This window comes from Toxorhynchites rutilus, chromosome 1, assembly GCF_029784135.1.
Source record: "Toxorhynchites rutilus septentrionalis strain SRP chromosome 1, ASM2978413v1, whole genome shotgun sequence".
Lineage (NCBI taxonomy): Eukaryota > Metazoa > Arthropoda > Insecta > Diptera > Culicidae > Toxorhynchites > Toxorhynchites rutilus.
Window position 1 is genome coordinate 1,728,320 of NC_073744.1, and position 17,934 is coordinate 1,746,253.

The following is a 17,934-nucleotide window of genomic DNA, read 5'->3' on the forward strand; positions in this document are numbered from 1 at the left end:
AGATTGATTGACTGAATATTTATCGCGCAGCCGAGCGAGAATTTCGATTTCTGTATTGAAGTGATTTCCCCCAAAATGAATTCGTTTCTCTCTCTCATGCAGGGTTGCCAATAATATTTTTCAAAACTGGAAGATTGCTCTCAAAAAACTGGAGGAAAACTGGATCCTGTAAAACCGTTTCATTTTAAGAAGTTCGGCTTCCATTTATCTAAAATGCTTTTTCTACCAATGCTTGAGAAATAGATTTTTTTTGGAAGCTTCGTGTAATGTTTATAGTTATGTGATTCAGAAAATGACGAAATAAACCATTAATTAATCATGTCATTCGAGCAGATCAAAATGACGTTTCCCACCACTCGAACATTATTGTGAAACAATATTTGAGGATCTAGAATCTCTATAAAATACCGTTTTATTTACGTAATCTTGAAAAAAATCGTATTGATTGCTTCATGTTCATAAAATCGCTGATAGAAGATCGTCGCAAAACTACTCGACAATGTGATTATGAGAACACGTTTTCTGGTTATAGATTACTACATCGTACCTAACCTCAACCCTCAATACGAAATTTGACATTTCTGTATTGTTTCTTTTGACCATCTTCGTTGCCATCTTTTCCGCACTCCTGAAGAATGCAGAATACATGAAACCAATAAATCGGTGCATGGCGCCTAACCATACGTTCGGTTTATCGTTTTTCGGGTGGTTTTTATCAGCTCCCATTCGTCAACATTTGATTATTGAGATGTGTAAACTGCAATGAATGGGAGCAGGAATAACCATGCAAAACTGTCAAACTGACGTCTCCGTTCACTGATTCTGTGATCTTTGCACTAGAATTTAGAAATAATTTGAGATTAGATCCCACGATATTATTTTTTTGGTAATTTGTATTTTTTATTTTTGTAGTTTTCGTAAATTTAAATCATTCCGCTGAACATTTTTCAATTTTTTTTAGGTTGGTACTACTGTCAGTGTTCTTGATGCCAATTTCGAGCACAATCTGTCATTTAGTTTGTTTATAGATCCATTAAGAACTAGTTAATTTTTTTTGCTTGGTGATTTTTGATGTGACTTCGACTTGTTATGCTGTTGATATTGTGAAGGCAATTCCCGAATACAGCTATAAAGTGTATTTCGATGACTCAGCGAGAACGGGAATCGAACCCGAACACCGGGTATGTTAATGTGATACGCTAACCACTCGGCTACTGGTGCACATTACTCTGTTATTGAAATAATCAAATTATGATTTTGAACAAATAATCCATTTAGTTATTCTTTGGCATTCTATATATTAGGCTCGTTCAAACCATATTTGGGTATATTAGACTTTGTTTTACAACTTTATATTATCATTTATTTTTATTGCACCCGATTGCTTCCCGTGAACATAATCGTAGTGTAGGCAGTATACTTTTTATCATAATGTTCCCCAGCCTGTTTATATTCTTGGTTTTGTTGAGGTTACCAATACCTGGTAATTGTCTAAGTTCGTTGGTTTGAGTTCACGGTGGGTAAACAATCAGCCATTAATCCATTAATGGTGTAACTACTTTTTTGCATCAGAAATCATGTTTTCGTTTCATTATATATGTTCGTAAACATGAGATTATGTACGCGGGTAACAAGATTCATGTCAGGGGGAGTAGAAGTGTGAACTGATGTCAGATTGTGTTGTAGTTATTGAATGTTTTCTGATTCACCACGTTTACCCGTTCCGATTGGAAGCGCTTGATCGCTGTAGCTTCCGACTTTCGATTTCTCTCCGATACAGGCTTCCTGGCTACCCACAAACGAACACCGAACGCTTTTATGGCTTAGGTTAAAGTTTCTTTAGACACTTTTAAGAATTTCCTTTACTTAATATTGTGCTACTATGTTCGCTCTGGGCGAGCAAAACTATGATGCGTTCCTCTTCCTGGGTGCGATTTCGGTAGCCGAAGAGGCGTCGTTTTGTACGCACATCCCTACAAAATGAGGGGTGTTCAGTTTTTTGATTGCGCAATGAAAATTGTTCCTTGATCTCGGCACAGCTTAAAGCTACCTGAACGTCATTATCTCTTAAAAAAAGGATATAACGTTCTGAGATATTTTGTGATCTCAAGTCATTTAGTTGTTTCTGTAATGTTCGATAATTTTCGAAATGTATGAACTTTCTCCAAAAAGATGACGAAAAAAAAGATAAAAACCAGCTAGTGGTAAAGTATTTTTCTAATGCCTTAATCAGAGTTCATTCTTCGGTTCATATCGCTCCCGTCGTTTCGTTATCAGTGATGCGCACTTTTAAACATGGGACGAGTCGTCATATGTGCATCAAATGAACCATTAAATCAATTTAAACACTACATATCAAGATTCGTCGATTCACGTCAACGGTACAATTATCTTCCCTTAAGATAGCTGATAAAACAAATGAAATTATGACGATTTCGGTTATAGCTGGTGCAAAAGCCATCGGAGTGTCACCCACTGATTGATTGATTATCAGACAACAATGGATTGTTCTTCGACTGACAAGCTAATCCGAAACGCCATCGACAATTTTCTTATAACTGTCATTACTCGTCCACTATTTCCACTAATTAATCTTAGATTATATTTATTTCATACAGAAACGCCTAAGCCCTGATAGCTTAGAGTGCAATGTATCTCAGAAAATGAGCTTCTTGGTCAAAATCTAACATCATTGCTTCATCATTAAAGGCAGAATTTAACTTAGCACATGATAACGGTCCAGATAAGATATAATTTTATTGCTGATGTGTTACGAAAACTCATCATCGAGTGTCTAACGTATCTCCGTTGCTCTGACCGAGAAAAGCCATTAGTTTCGTCCCAATTCTCAACCCGTGAGGATGTGGAAAGTTACAATTTTGGTACTAGGCTTCGCTACCGTCGTTTGGTCCGGTCATATACCACTGGTGGATGAACGAAATGCGGTCACCGTTAGACAAGAAACATCGTCCGGATACCGACTACCGAACAGCACCCTGCCTTTGAAATACAACATCGAACTAACAACTCACATTCATGACCACAACAGTCCGTCACAGTTCGAGTTTGATGGAAAAGTCATCATCTCGTTACGCGTTCAGGAGCAGAACGTGAGGAATATCACCCTTCACTATCGTCGAATTATATTAAGTCACGTTAAACTCAGTGAATCGGCAGAAATTGGGGGCTCAGTCATAATCAACGACGACTCGAGTTTTGTAACCGATGAAACTTATGAGTTTTTGGTCATCCAAGCTCCTTCCGTATTGAAGCTCGGTGTATACACCTTGGAGATTCAGTACCGCGGTGAACTCCGAAGCGACAATGGGGGATTCTACCGCTCATCCTACCTAGATAGCAGGGGAAATACAAGATGGATTGCAACTACGCAGTTTGAATCGACAGATGCTAGACATGCTTTCCCTTGTTATGATGAGCCGAGATTTCGGGCTCCAATCGGGTTGAAACTAATCCATGGAAACACATACCACGCCATTTCGAACATGGACATCCAATCTCAAGGGAACCGGTAAGTCAAACACCAAATCCAAACACATGGTGCCGAAGATTCTTACCAAATTTTTCCATAACAGAGACGTCAATTATACGATCACCGAGTTTAAGGATACGCTATCCATGCAAACTTATCTGCTAGCATTCGTGGTTTCCGACTTTGACTACATTAGTGATTCTGTTAACAATCAATCGGTGTACGCTATCCCGGCCGCCATCGCTAACGGCGATCTTAATTTCGCACTGGAAGCGGGCGTTAAAATAATCAAAGCCCTGGAAGATTACCTTCAGGTGAAGTACAGTTTTCCGAAGCTCGACCAAATTGGTATCCCTGATTTTGCAGCCGGTGCCATGGAAAATTGGGGCCTCGTAACCTATCGGGAGGAAGCTCTCCTCTACAATGCAACCAAATCACCTATGAGTCAATTGAAACGAACTGCCGCAATCATCGCTCACGAATACGGCCATCAGTTTTTCGGAAATCTCGTTTCACCCGCCTGGTGGAGTTATCTGTGGTTGAACGAAGGATTTGCCACTCTGTTTGAATACCTGGCATCGGATAAGGCCTACCCAGAGCTACGAGTACAGGAAATGTTCAACATCGAAGCCCTTCAAGTTGCCTTCCAATCAGATGCACTGGAAACGACACGCGCGATGAACCACTATGTCGAAACACCCGCTGCTATCGCTGGACTGTTTGATGATATCGCCTATCAAAAAGGTAATGTAATTAGCGTACAATCTGATAGGGCGTGCTTCAATGTTATCTATTTCAACAGCTGGATCTGTTTTGCGGCAATTGCAACACGCATTCGGTGATTCTGTTTTCCGGGCGGGACTGAAGCTCTATCTCGACAATAAACAGTTACAGTCAGCGACACCTGCCGATTTGGCTACCGGATTGCAGAGATCCGTCGAGGAAGCCCAAGCCATTCCGTCCGGAGTAAAAGTCATTGACATCATCAGTTCATGGGCGGATCAGAAAGGTTACCCTTTGCTCCATGTTAGCCGTGACGAGAAGAGTGTTATCAAAATTCGTCAAGAGCGCTACCTTTTAAAAGCTTCGAAAGGGAACACCAATGCCACTTGGTACATTCCATATAATTTGGCCACCTATCAAACAGCTGATTTCACTTCAACCCTTCCGCTGGATTGGCTCACAACAGAAAGCGCTGAAATACGTCCGACACCTTCTCTTAACTGGGACAACAACGATTGGGTGATATTCAACAAAAAACAAACGGGTTACTATCGAGTAAACTACGACGATCGATTGTGGGATCTAATTATCAAGAACCTTCACGACGAAGAGTATGAATCAATTCATCATCTGAACCGCGCGCAATTGATTGATGACTCGTTGAACTTGGCACGCTCCGGCCATCTGAAATACGACATTGCCCTGGAATTGAACCAATACCTCAGCAAAGAAACGGAATACATTCCATGGGCATCGGCGAACAACGGTTTATCCTACCTTAATCGAATGCTGACAGGTTCTTCCAAATACAGTCTGTTCAAGAAGTACATCTGGAGTTTGGTTGAACCGTCGTTCAAGAAGCTCGGAATGACGAGCGATCCCTCCGAATCTCTCTTCGAAAAGCTAACACGAAACATTATCATAAATTGGGCATGTACGGTCGAATCGGCGGATTGCTTAGCGCAAACCAGAGCACAACTGGGTGAGGTGGTATCGAACAAAACGGAAAATGTCGAACCAAATTTGAGGAGTGTGGTGTTCTGCAATGGTCTCCGCAATGCCGATCGCGACACGTTTCTTTTTGTTTGGGATCGCATGCAACGCTCACAGGATCCCTCCGAGAGGACGCTACTTATGAACGCACTCGGCTGTTCGCAGAACGCTGAATTATTGAGGCTGTATCTGGACACCTCGCTGGATGAATCAAGCGATACAAACTACCGGGATCAGGAGCGATCGCGTGTGTTTAGTGCTGTCTACAGTAACGGACAGGTTGGACTGGAGACATCCATGAAATTTCTAGACGTAAATGCGAAGCAAATCGATAGACTGTACAACGGGGGAAGTTTCGGTGGTCGAGCGATCGGTTCTGCTGTCACCGGAATGGCCAAGAGGATCGTCAACAAAGAACAGAATCAAGAGGTACAGGGTGTATCTATTTGTAATTTTCATGAATATTAATAAATATCGAAATATTGCAGTTTGTAAAATTAGTCACGAAGCTGGCTGCCGGGAATTATCTGAACGATGGAGAGATAGCAGCCGCAAAAGAACTGGCTGATGAGAATATAGTTTGGACTAGCAAAAATTACGGTGCCATTGAAAGTTGGTTGGAGGACAACATGAATTCTGGTACAGCTCAAATTAGATCAGCTCCCGTCGCAATAACTCTATGTTGTACTTTGGTAGCATTTATTTACAACAATATCTTGTAAATCATTGTTCATAATGAACTCGAAAGTTTAATTCATAGGAATCGAATAAACTAGGTATCAATAATAAAGGTTAATACAACAAAGTTATTATTTGAAGTATGAATTCCGTAAATTTGGGTTTATTCAGTTCAGTAAACGAAGCGAGAAAAATAAAAAATGATTTTAGTATAACAATTTTTTCTTTATTTGTAACAAATAATCATTTTTTTAATCCCATTTGTTTATTTATTTAGGCTCATTAGCATTTTAGCTGTAACAGAGCTGAATTTTAATCGTGTTCATGTCATATTTTTTGTCGTATCACATTACACATCGAAACTGTGTAATTAGGCGTTAGAACATTCCTTCTATACCATTGCATATGGAACCGTGGATCGATCTCCAACGCTGATAATTGTGGCGTGAACGTAGTTTTTCTGTAACATCACGAAGATGGTCAATTGAGGGCCCTGAGTTTTGAACTCTCGATCCATCGCTCACTAAGCGAACGCGCAACTAATGTGGCTACGAAGACCCCGTAATCATTTTTGTTATACAAGGATTTGACGAACAAAGCAAAAAACGAGGGTCGTTCAAAAAAAAATTTCAGTGTCTCAGAAATCGCGGAAAAATAAATTAGGACAAAAAACAAGGTGATTCTCGTAATCTACATTTTATTTTATTTTTTTTACATAATCTCCGTAACGTTCGAGGCATTTTTCATAGCGTGACACGAGTTTTGCTATTCTAAGCGCGAAGTGCGTAACGTCCAACTTTTTGAAGTGCGATGTAACTGCGTCACGAATTTCTTCAGTGTTATCGAATCGTAGATCTTCCTCGTTCCTCATTGGAGAATCGTGAACGTTCTGAAGCATTCTCTTCGTACAGTGTGAGTGGCCAAGTCACAGGATCATGCCTTGGGAATAATCCCGTCACAATGACCTTCAGCTTCTCGGGACACGACGGGCGTCACTGGACCTCTGCAACAGGTAACGTCGATGAAGGATGCGCGACCATTTTTCCACAAAGTGCTGGTGGTACTTTCGTTCAATAACGTCACTTCCAGCTGTGCGTGAGCTTCCAGTAGACTGTACCCTCTTACGTTGGTACATCTACTTCCTCACTCCACCGCCCAAGCGTTGAAGTCACATCCATTGACGATGGGTTTCCTAGCGAGGAACTCGATATGGTTCAGCGATAATTGCCACTTAGATTCCGTTGTTGACTGCCACAACAGTTGCGGTGCTATGTCGCAATGATTGAGGTTGACCTGGGTAATCTCTCTCTCTCTCTCTCTCTCTCTCTCTCCAGTCATTGCCATCCAGGGTGAGAAATGTCTCGTCGTCCAACACCACCGCCACGTCGCGATTCGCCGAGAAAATCGACTTGACCATCTTATTCAGCCACTGCCGCTGCGTTATCGCCTGCAGCTCCGAGACCAGTTGACGAGACTTCCGCTTCCTCACATGTATGTCCATGTTCGCCAGGTAATTTTTCTCTGTTCGACCGGTTGCGCCGACCTCCCGGCCAAGCGCACGCAGCGATGAAATCACTTTTTCCTCGATCTTCCTCTTCAGCATCCTTTGGAGCTTCTTGTCGCTCAGGGTCGTCGACCGTCTGGAACCGGGCCTTCTTTCGATACTCTGATTGTTGTCCAATAGTGCCAAGTTATTGTAGATGCCAGAACAGGCGTATCCGTCGTCCACAAAGTGCCGCACGATGTCCGATTTCGACGCGGCGGGGTGACGTTCTTTGATCGCGCACACTTATGAACGAAGTAGCTTCACTGTTTTCGCTATCACGGTTAGAGTTCGACTGATAGAGCTGTCATATTTTTTCTGCTGACTCATGGGTTGCTATGATTGATGCTGCATGGGTAGTTTCGTCAGTGCGTGTGAACGTAAACCCATCTGTCTATTTTTTGTATTGCAAACGTTATCTAAAACAACATCACACTCAATTAAAAAAAAAAAGTTAACTAAACTGTAACAAACGCAATTAATGTTAGCATATTCTTCGATTAATGTCAGCATAGTCTTCGTTTGACCACAACATTATTGGGGTAGATCCAGACACGGCCGGCCGAGGCTGACGCTTCCGCATAGAAGTGTCCATTATAGCCATGTGCTTGTTCACAGTTTGGCCGGTTGCTCCGGCCTCCCGACTCAAGGCGCGGGACGTTGAGACTACCTTGCTCCCGGTCTCTCACTTCAGCTTCTGCTGCACTTTACAGTTGCGCAGCACTGTCGGACGATCAGAGCTAGGTTTACTTTGACGCGCTCGCCATTCTCCTGAAGAAAAAGGTTTTGAAAATGCCGGTTCGGCTATATGCGATGGACACGAAGTTCCTCACGATGTACAACTTCTTCGCTCTCTGGGGAGAAACTGTCAGTATGAACAGAGTATCGAACGTAGTTGTTTAAAAGTTCGCCAAGGCTGCTGCAATTCAACTAATAATGGCGTTTTGGCGTTATCCTAACACGTAAGAAAATTTTGGTCCATTATATTTAGTAACTCTTTTTTATTCGCCAACCGAAATTAGTCCATTTTTTGAATGTATACGTTATAACGAATGGCATACTTACTGTTCACTTACTTTTTTTTAATTATTACTGCCCATTACGCAATGATATTTTATTCTGACAGCAAATTAAGGATGATGAAAAATTATCACACGACTTCGCAACATTGATTCATAGCTGTCATTGTTTACATCGATTGCATTTTCAAGGCGTTCATTGAATAGTGCCTCATGAACAAAATGAAAAAAGACGGACATTATCTTCCACTACTCTGAGTACGAAACAAGATCTTTCAATGAAATATATGATTCTATAATCCATCGTCGCAAACAATTGATATACACCGAAAATGTGAGGCATGTAATCAATCCCAGATAGATGCCAAAAAAATTGCTCAACGGCAATTATATCTTATCTGCTAGTCGATTTACCAGGACAATTATCGCTCCATAAATCAGTATTAAACAAGTGTTCGGAGCTCCGAGTCCAATCAGTACAAACGTGAAATTGAGACGATTAGGATGATCACCTTGAGGTGGATTCTCCTGTGCGGATTCGCTCTAGCTGCAGGTATCACGGCAACCGGCGAAGGACCACTGTCGAGAAAAGCTGATGTCGAACCGCCACTTGCTACTCCCCAGTTAGAAATTACCAAAGATGGAATCGCAGCATTCCAAGAAGTAGATGAATCCTACCGGCTGCCCAACACCACGTTTCCGACCCACTACGACATCCACCTGCGCTCCGAGGTCCACACAGGTGACAGGAACTTTCATGGATCCGTAGACATACATCTTAGAGTGCTAGAGCCATCCAACAACATTGTAGTCCATCATCGTGGCCTTGCCATTCAAGGCGCTCAAATCAAGTCTGTAGACAACCCCCAGCAAGTGGTGAACCTTACATGGGGCTATGATCCACGCGTTGAACATTTAACGCTGACTAGTCAAACTTTGCTTCAATCCGCGGATTACATCATGACAATAACCTTCAGCGGTCGCTTAGCAACTAACGAAGACGGATTCTATATTTCCTCCTATGTGGACTCCGCGGGTTTGACCAAGTATTTGGCTACCACACAATTCGAATCCACAAGTGCTCGGATGGCGTTTCCCTGCTACGATGAACCTGGTCTGAAGGCAACGTTCACTATTTGGATAACCCATCATAACTCGTATTCGGCACGATCAAATATGGACTTCTCCAGTGAACAAATCTTAGACGAACCGGACTACAATGTGACCAAATTTGATAGGACTCCAGTTATGTCAACGTACTTGCTGGCGTTCGTTGTGTCTGATTTTGTCTACATCGGTGACGAACGTCACAGTGTTTACACTCGACCGAACGCAATAGATGAAGCCCAATTTGCTCTAGAGGCGGGCGAAAAGGTTCTCCTGGCCTTGAACGAACATCTCGGAATTGATTATTATGCACACTTGCCTGAGATGAAGCAATTTGCCATCCCAGATTTCGCCGCTGGTGCAATGGAGAATTGGGGATTGGTTACATACAGGTGAGATAATCTTAATCCTCATTATCGTCATTTTTATAGCCCCTCAACTGGTTACGATAAGGATTTATGATTGTTGGCTTGTGGAATACAATTCATTGTAAATCAAGTTTTATCTTCACAGGGAACAGTATTTGCTGTTTAATGCCTCGTTGAGTACTTATCGCACGAAAACCAACATTGCCACTATAATCGCGCATGAATACGCACATCAATGGTTCGGAAATCTGGTCAGCCCTGAATGGTGGGAGTATATTTGGTTGAACGAAGGATTCGCCACTTTGTATGAGTACTATGCAGCCCACGTTGCCTATCCTCACGAGGGCTACTGGGAACTGTTCAATCCACTGGTCATTCAAGCCGCCATGGTTCCCGATGGGTTGGAAAGCACGAGACCGATGACTGGGAATGCTGCCTCCCCTGCGGAAATCGCCCGTCTCTTCGATCGAGTTGCGTATCCTAAATGTAAGAAAAATTCCGTTGTGTGTATTCGTTAATCAAATGAAACGAAAAAATGTCAAAATTGCAGCCGGAAGTGTTCTGAACATGATTCGACATGTTCTCGGGGAAGAAAATTGGAAAGCTGGTTTGAAGTATTACCTTTCGGAGAGACAACTTAAGAACGCGAATGTGGAGCATTTGCATGCCGGACTGCAGACGGCCATCGAAGGGAAAAATGTCCTCCCAGCTGGGGTTTCCGTTAAGCAGATTATGGACACTTGGACGACTGAAAAAGGATATCCGGTATTGAGCGTGAGGCGATCATATGATAGCGGAGATATAATCCTCTCTCAGGAGCGGTTCATATCCGATCGGAAGGTCCCAAATAGCAACGTCTGGATGATTCCATTTAACTACGCATATCGGTCAGCAATTGATTTCACTAACATAAACCAATACGACTGGCTTTCGACAAAGGCAGCCCGTATAGCATCTCCCGCATCCGCGAATGATTGGATTATTTTCAACAAGCAGCAAATTGGCTTCTATCGAGTGAATTATGATATCAGAAATTGGCAGCTTATAACAGATGCGATGATCATGGATCACAGCAGCATCCATCGGTTGAACCGAGCACAGCTGATTGACGACGCGTACTGGTTGACTCGGTCAGGACGGCTGGATGTCGAAATCCTCATGAATCTGATCATTTATCTACGTAATGAAGTAGACTATGTTCCGTGGGCTGCCGCCAGCAACGTATTGTCATACCTTAACGGTAAACTCCGAGGAACTCCAGCTTATGACGACTTTTTGGTGAGTTCTTCACTGCACAAAACTGCCATTTTATTGCTTTAATTATGAAATTATCAGGTTCTAGTTGACAGCTTGGTCGAGAGAGCATATTCCCAAATTTCCGTAGATTCAGTCGATGAGTCCGAAACGGTGCTACAAAAGAACATGAAACAAACCATTTCAGCTTGGGCGTGCATTGCTGCTAGAAAAGATTGTCTGGATCGTACGAAGAATGCTCTAACTAAAGAGGCCGTTGACAATGTGATGGTCCATCCCGATATTGCTGGTGTAGTTTATTGTTACGGTTTGCGCAATGCTGGGGAGACAGAGTTTGTGCATTTGTACAGTCGTATTTATCCTACCCAGAACTGGGCATTCAGAACAATGGTTATCGATGCACTGGGTTGTTCACAGAACAAGGAGTTCTTGAAAGCTTTACTACAGACTGCAATTGCTCCAAATGGACCAGGTGTAGAGATCAATTACAAGAGTAGCGAGCGTACACGCATCGTGCAGTCGGTTTATTCTGGTGGACGCGCTGGATGCGATGCACTGATAGAATTCCTAATGGAGCCCAATATGGTGGACGAGTTTAATGCTCGCCTGGGGATCAATACTCTAAACAGTGTTGTATCCAACATAGCTGCACGAACCAACAATCAGGAGGAACTTGCTAGGGTATGCACAACAGATTGTATTCTGATATGTTAAAATTTGGTTATCATTGTTGATTGTATGGATTACAGCTGAACGAACTGCTGACTAGTTTGGGGAACAATATAACACCGGAAACAGCAAGCAATGCCCGTGCTACGGTTCGCGCGAACATGGAGTGGCACAGCAGTTACGAAGGTTTGCTTACAACGAATTTCGTTGGAGAATATGCAAACTCTCTCAAACCGGATCCCACAACCACCGAAACGCCTGGATCAACCAGCACAAGCGAAGGAACATCGGCCGTGCCTAGCACCACAGAAGGTGGCGGCGGTGCCAGCAGTATTGCGATTTCGCTTAGTTTGCTAGTTGGCACTATTTATGTTTGTTTGTTCAACTAAAGCGTATTTCCTATTTCATCGATTTTTATCAATATATTTGAAATATTAATAGTTTTTCATTAATATTCTGATGGGGTTCTCTGAAGAATCGCTCATATTCTTAAGAGTATAAAAACATTCAACCACATACATTGGTCGACGATGCAATATATTCTAACGAGCAGAAAAGGTTTTCGTAGCTTGGCCCGAAATCTATGAAGATGAAAAATGAATATCGACTCTCCTCTCCTGTCAACATGAATGGAATAGACTAGAAAATGAATTAACGAGCGTTGAGATGGATGACATTGGATGACTGATGAACTATTCTAGCAAATGATTATTCTAATTGACGTGACTTTTAAATAGACATATCTGTATCTTCATTCAACCTGACTTCAATCCACACTTCTACTCCCCCTGACACGAATCTATTTACCCTCGTACACAATCTTATTTTTACGTTAATACAAAGTGAAACGATTTCTGATGCATAAAAGTAGTTACATTATCAATGGACGGTTTATTGTTTACCCACCGTGAACTCAAACCAACGAACAGTTATCAGGTATGCTATGAAGGTCATCGCGTCATTATTAGTAAATAGCGTGCAGTTTGGGAGGAATTCCAAACAAAATTTCAGTTCAATTTGTCTCCGAGCTCAATTTTGTGAAAAAAAACATACAGAAATCAATTCAGCAATATATCCTGAGCAAGGAAACCGTAGACTGTGGAAGGACCGACGATAATATGTAATTTAATTCAATGGAATTCTCGCTTAACAGAGGTATTGATATAGTCAGGAAAATAAACAAGGTGAAAAAACGAAGAAACATCAACCTGCATGGAGATGAATTCATGATATGAACTTATAAATCCAGAGTGAAAATTTAGGTAGCTCAACTACTCTGCATTTACGATCATCAATGTTTTCTTAATCTCACACCAGATGAGGAACCGAAGAAATAACTGAGAGAGGTGATTTTTAAGTTGAAGCGCGAATGCAAAAACCTCAAAAAATTAAGTTTATATTCCTGATCGACTTTCCTTCTGATCCTCCATAACAAATTATTGGCGACGAGGATAACGGTGATCGCGTGTGAAGTGCAGTGAGAACAGAAATCGACTTGAAAGTACGGTCGTATAAGTCTTGTGTTTCGTGAGGTTGCAGTCAAAACTAACCTCACTTTTGAGGCGACTGTCACTCTCGAACACGTCTTGTCGCACGCGGTATTTAAGTCATGCCCACTGGAGGATCATTGAAGCAGGAAAGCCAATCCGGATCAGCGCCAGCCAGGATGTCCGAACCAATGCTAACGTTTGCCTAAAAAATGGACTTTTTTCGGATGATGATAAAAAAAACTAAGACAGATAATTGAGTTTGATAAATTTCCCATGGAAGGTAATCATATTAGCTTACTTGCAAAAAAAAATCTACGCCTTTGCAAGCGGCCTTCCGGCAATTAACCGGATCATTTGCCATGGCGGACAAAAACATGCGTGTATGCATATTTTTGAGTTCTTTTTTCGTTTTATTTATCAATTCCTTCGCAGTTTTCGCGACAAAATTGTTGAAATAGATCTTACGCTTCAGGTTTACCCAGAAATTCTCGATAGGACGCGGCTGGGGCACGTTGGGCGAGTTCATCGACTTGTGTACCACATCGATATTCAGCCGTCCACAAAGTGCCGGACGATATCCGTTTTCGACGCGGTGGGGTACCGTTCCTTGAGCGCGCACACTTCTGAACAGATGTTTTTTGTCAATGTTTTCGTCATAACGGTTAAAGTTGGACTGATAGAGCTGTAAATTTTTTTTCTCTGACTCATGGGTTACTATGATTGATGTTGCATGGGTAGTTTCGTCAGTGCGTGTGAAAGTAAACCTATGAAAAATCGGCAATTTGTGTCCATTTTTCTCATGCGAACGTTTTTTTTTTTATCTGTATTATAGTGATTTTCAACTCATTTGGCTGGTTCGTCACTTTTTACTTCCATTTTTGGAAGAATGTCGGGAGTGAGAATTGAACTCGTGACCTTGAGCGGATGTTACCACTACGCCAGATCGCCTCCCTCATGCGAACGATACTTGATTAACCCTCTACCGCCCAAGTTTTTTTTTATCTAAAAAAATCTTCTCCACTTTTATCTCGAATTTCCGACTTTCAACATAAAATACTCCTACCAGAAGGCTGCCAGCATAAAAACAATGTGTATGTGTGGTAGATGAAAATATTCTAAAGACGTTCTAGTGGGATTGAAAATAGTGTCTGAATAATTTGAAAAGAGAATCCGCGAAGCCCGTCTAAAGGTGGGCTTAGGCTGTAGAGGGTTAACCTCGGAGGAATGGTACGCAATGTTCACGCCAACCAGATTCGCATTTCTGACTACAGATAAGTTTCACCCTTCTCTTCCCATAATTTGTCCCAAGCTGAGATCTGAGCACCAAGATTCTCTCTCCCAGTCTCCAACGTGAACAAGTTCCTGTAGAAAAGGAAAACCCGAAAAAGAATAAATCGGTGAAAAAGAAACATCGCAGCGTTCCACTTCACCAAGGCACCAAGAACAAGACGTTCGAAACGAATCAAATATAAAAAAGGGGCTTAGGGCCTCAAATGCTTCGATTCAAAATCCAGTGAAAACATTGATCAATGTATTCGTAGGTATTTTCTCATGTAAATGATTAGTGATAACGATATCGCTGAGTCCTGCTTAGTATGAGTATCTCAATAAAATGTAATCTAAGGTCTCATTTTAATACGGGAGAAGTGATATGAACTGATATAATTAATAGAAATTATAGCATTAGCAGAATCCATACCAAATAACGTCACAATTACACAATGATGCCAATGGTGCTTTTCCGGGCCTGAGCCTATAAAAGCTTGAGCAGGACTCTCTTTAATACACCAGCTATTGTAGACATGAAGTCGGAAATATTAAATAAAGTTTATATTCCTTACCGTCTTTCCTTCCGATCCTCCATAACAGTACCGGTAACAGTACGGAGTTTGTACACGTTCATTAAAAATGGATTTTCGTTTTGTCTTATTCTTACTGACGCAAATAAGATAAAATAAATAATATTAGATGAGTTTGAATAATATATCGGCTGGGACAAACAATACGAATTATAATCATAAACATTTTGAAGCCTCTCCTTTTACGGTATAAAACGTCAGCACTGTTCCGTTTTGAACATTGATTAGACAATCAACATCTTGATCAAAAATTCCAACGTAACTTTCTATGAGATAAGATACTTAAAACCTATAAAAGCTATCAGTCGAAAATACCGCTGATCATAGTCTTAACAAACTCTTTTTTTTTTATAAATCGTTTATTTTTACAGGCTCAGTTACATTAGTTTAAAGGAGCCGAATTCTTAAATGTATTTTTTTAAAACTATACATATACAATTTTCCTAACACTATGGTTAGTAAGGTGGAAAACCGATTACTCGCGGTTTACTCGAGTTTAGAAGGGTGACATATTCTTTCAGGAAAGGGATGGGATATAAGGGAATTGTTACAATGTTGATGATCACACTCAATTCTTAAATCTATTCGTATATCTATTGTATATTTACATTTCGACTTATTTTATTGTTTATACCAAGGGGGGCAATCGCTCGCAATGGATAAAAAGGAGGGTATGAAGACATAGGGACAATCATACACGAAGATCGATAGTTTTAAGGAAAACATATATTTGGGTCATGTAATCAAGGTCTAACCGAGCCAACAAATCTCTCACCGGCACATTGGGCTGTCTTCCTCGGGCCCGAAGGGAGTTTTCTAAATTCGATCTGGCGACAAGATACACCTCGCACGACCAAACAATATGCTCGATGTCGTGATAACCTTGACCACAGACGCAGAGATTGTTGCTGGCAAGATTGAAACGAAAGAGTAGCGCATCTAACGAACAGTGATTGGACATGAGTCGGGAGAAGGTGCGAATAAAGTCCCGACTCAAGTCCAGACTTTTGAACCACGGTTTGAGGCTAACCTTAGGGATAATCGAGTGAAACCACCGGCCCAATTCATCTTCATTCCACTTTCGTTGCCAGTTAGCGATGGTATTTTTGCGGACTAAAGAATAAAATTCATTGAAGGCGATTTGACGCTGATAAATATCGCCTTCAATTGCACCTACCTTTGCTAATGAGTCAGCCCTCTCATTACCCGGAATGGAGCAATGTGAAGGGACCCAGATAAAGGTAATGACATAACAGCATCTGGATAAAGCACTCAAAATTTCTCGTATTCTCTCAAGGAAGTACGGCGAATGCTTTTCCGGCCTCACTGAACGGATAGCTTCGACAGAGCTAAGACTATCCGTTACAATGTAATAGTGTTCAACAGGTCGTGAGGCGACGCTGTCCAGCGCCCAATGAATTGCTGCCAATTCAGCAATATACACTGAGCAAGGATTCTGAAGACTGTGTGAGGTGCTAAAAAATTCGTTGAACACTCCAAATCCTGTGGACTCATTTATAGTGGACCCATCAGTAAAGTACATATTATCACAATTGATACCCCCATACTTTTCATCGAAGATCGTTGGAGCGATCCTCGATCGTTGGTAATCTGAATATCCATGGATATCTTGCTTCATGGACAGATCAAATTGCACAGAGGAATTGATGTAGTCAGGGAAACAAATACGGTTGGGAATATACGAAGAAGGATCAACCTGCATGGAGATGAATTCATTATATGAACTCATGAATCCGGAATGAAAATTTAACTCGATCAGCTGCTCAAAATTTCCGATCACCAATGGGTTCATGACCTTACCCGGATGAAGAACCGAAGAGATAATAAATTGAAGCGATCTTTTAGTGGGAGTAGGCCTGCCAAAACCTCGAGACTCATGGTATGCGTTGAGGGCATACATCCCAACGCGATACGGAGACAAAGATACTGAATTCGCTCGAGTTTAATGAGGTGTGCTTTGGCAGCTGATTGAAAACAGAAACTGCCATACTCCATCACTGAGAGAATAGTTGGTCGATACAACATTATAAGATCTTCGGGATGGGCTCCCCACCAGGTGCCGGTAATTGTACGGAGAAAGTTTATTCTTTGTTGACATTTTTTACTCAAATACCTAATATGGGCCCCCCAAGTACATTTGGAGTCGAACCAGACCCCAAGATACTTGAATGACATAGCATGAGTGATCGGTTTACCCAAAAGTTGAAGCTTTGGTTTTACTGGCTTATGCTTCCTAGAAAAAACCACCATCTCTGTTTTCTCCGTGGAGAATTCGATCCCTAGCCCAATGGCCCAGGTTGAAAAATTGTTCAAAGTATCTTGTAAGGGTCCTTGCAGGTCGGATTCGTTTGATCCTACGACAGACACCACTCCATCATCTGCAAGTTGTCTTAGGCTGCAATTTTGTGTAAGGCAATTGTCGATGTCGCTTACATAGAAGTTGTACAAAAGGGGGCTTAAACATGAGCCCTGTGGGAGGCCCATGTAAGAGACCCGACTTACTGCCGAATCTCCGTGAGAAAAGTTCAAATGTTTCTCACAAAGCAAGTTATATAACATATTATTCAATACAGGCGGCAGACCCCGAGAGTGTAATTTGTCCGACAAAACCTCTATTGAAACAGAATCGAAGGCCCCCTTTATGTCCAAGAATACTGAAGCCATTTGTTTTTTTTTCGGCGTAAGCCATTTGAATTTCTGAAGAAAGCAACGCAAGACAA

The 17,934-nt window shown here is 41.7% G+C and overlaps 2 protein-coding genes across 2 annotated transcripts; both read left to right on the forward strand.

Annotated features, from left to right (window-relative positions):
• The first annotated feature begins 2,820 nt into the window (after window positions 1–2,820).
• On the forward strand, window positions 2,821–6,067 carry LOC129776522 (aminopeptidase N-like). Its single transcript, XM_055782221.1, has 4 exons — window positions 2,821–3,529; window positions 3,594–4,234; window positions 4,293–5,635; window positions 5,695–6,067. Exons 1-4 carry the CDS (start codon window positions 2,862–2,864, stop codon window positions 5,926–5,928), a joined length of 2,886 nt encoding a protein of 961 aa, XP_055638196.1. The 5' UTR covers window positions 2,821–2,861; the 3' UTR covers window positions 5,929–6,067.
• Window positions 6,068–8,904: 2,837 nt separating this feature from the next.
• On the forward strand, window positions 8,905–12,641 carry LOC129771427 (aminopeptidase N-like). Its single transcript, XM_055775058.1, has 5 exons — window positions 8,905–9,945; window positions 10,067–10,407; window positions 10,472–11,199; window positions 11,257–11,856; window positions 11,925–12,641. Exons 1-5 carry the CDS (start codon window positions 8,951–8,953, stop codon window positions 12,231–12,233), a joined length of 2,973 nt encoding a protein of 990 aa, XP_055631033.1. The 5' UTR covers window positions 8,905–8,950; the 3' UTR covers window positions 12,234–12,641.
• The last annotated feature ends 5,293 nt before the right edge of the window (window positions 12,642–17,934 follow it).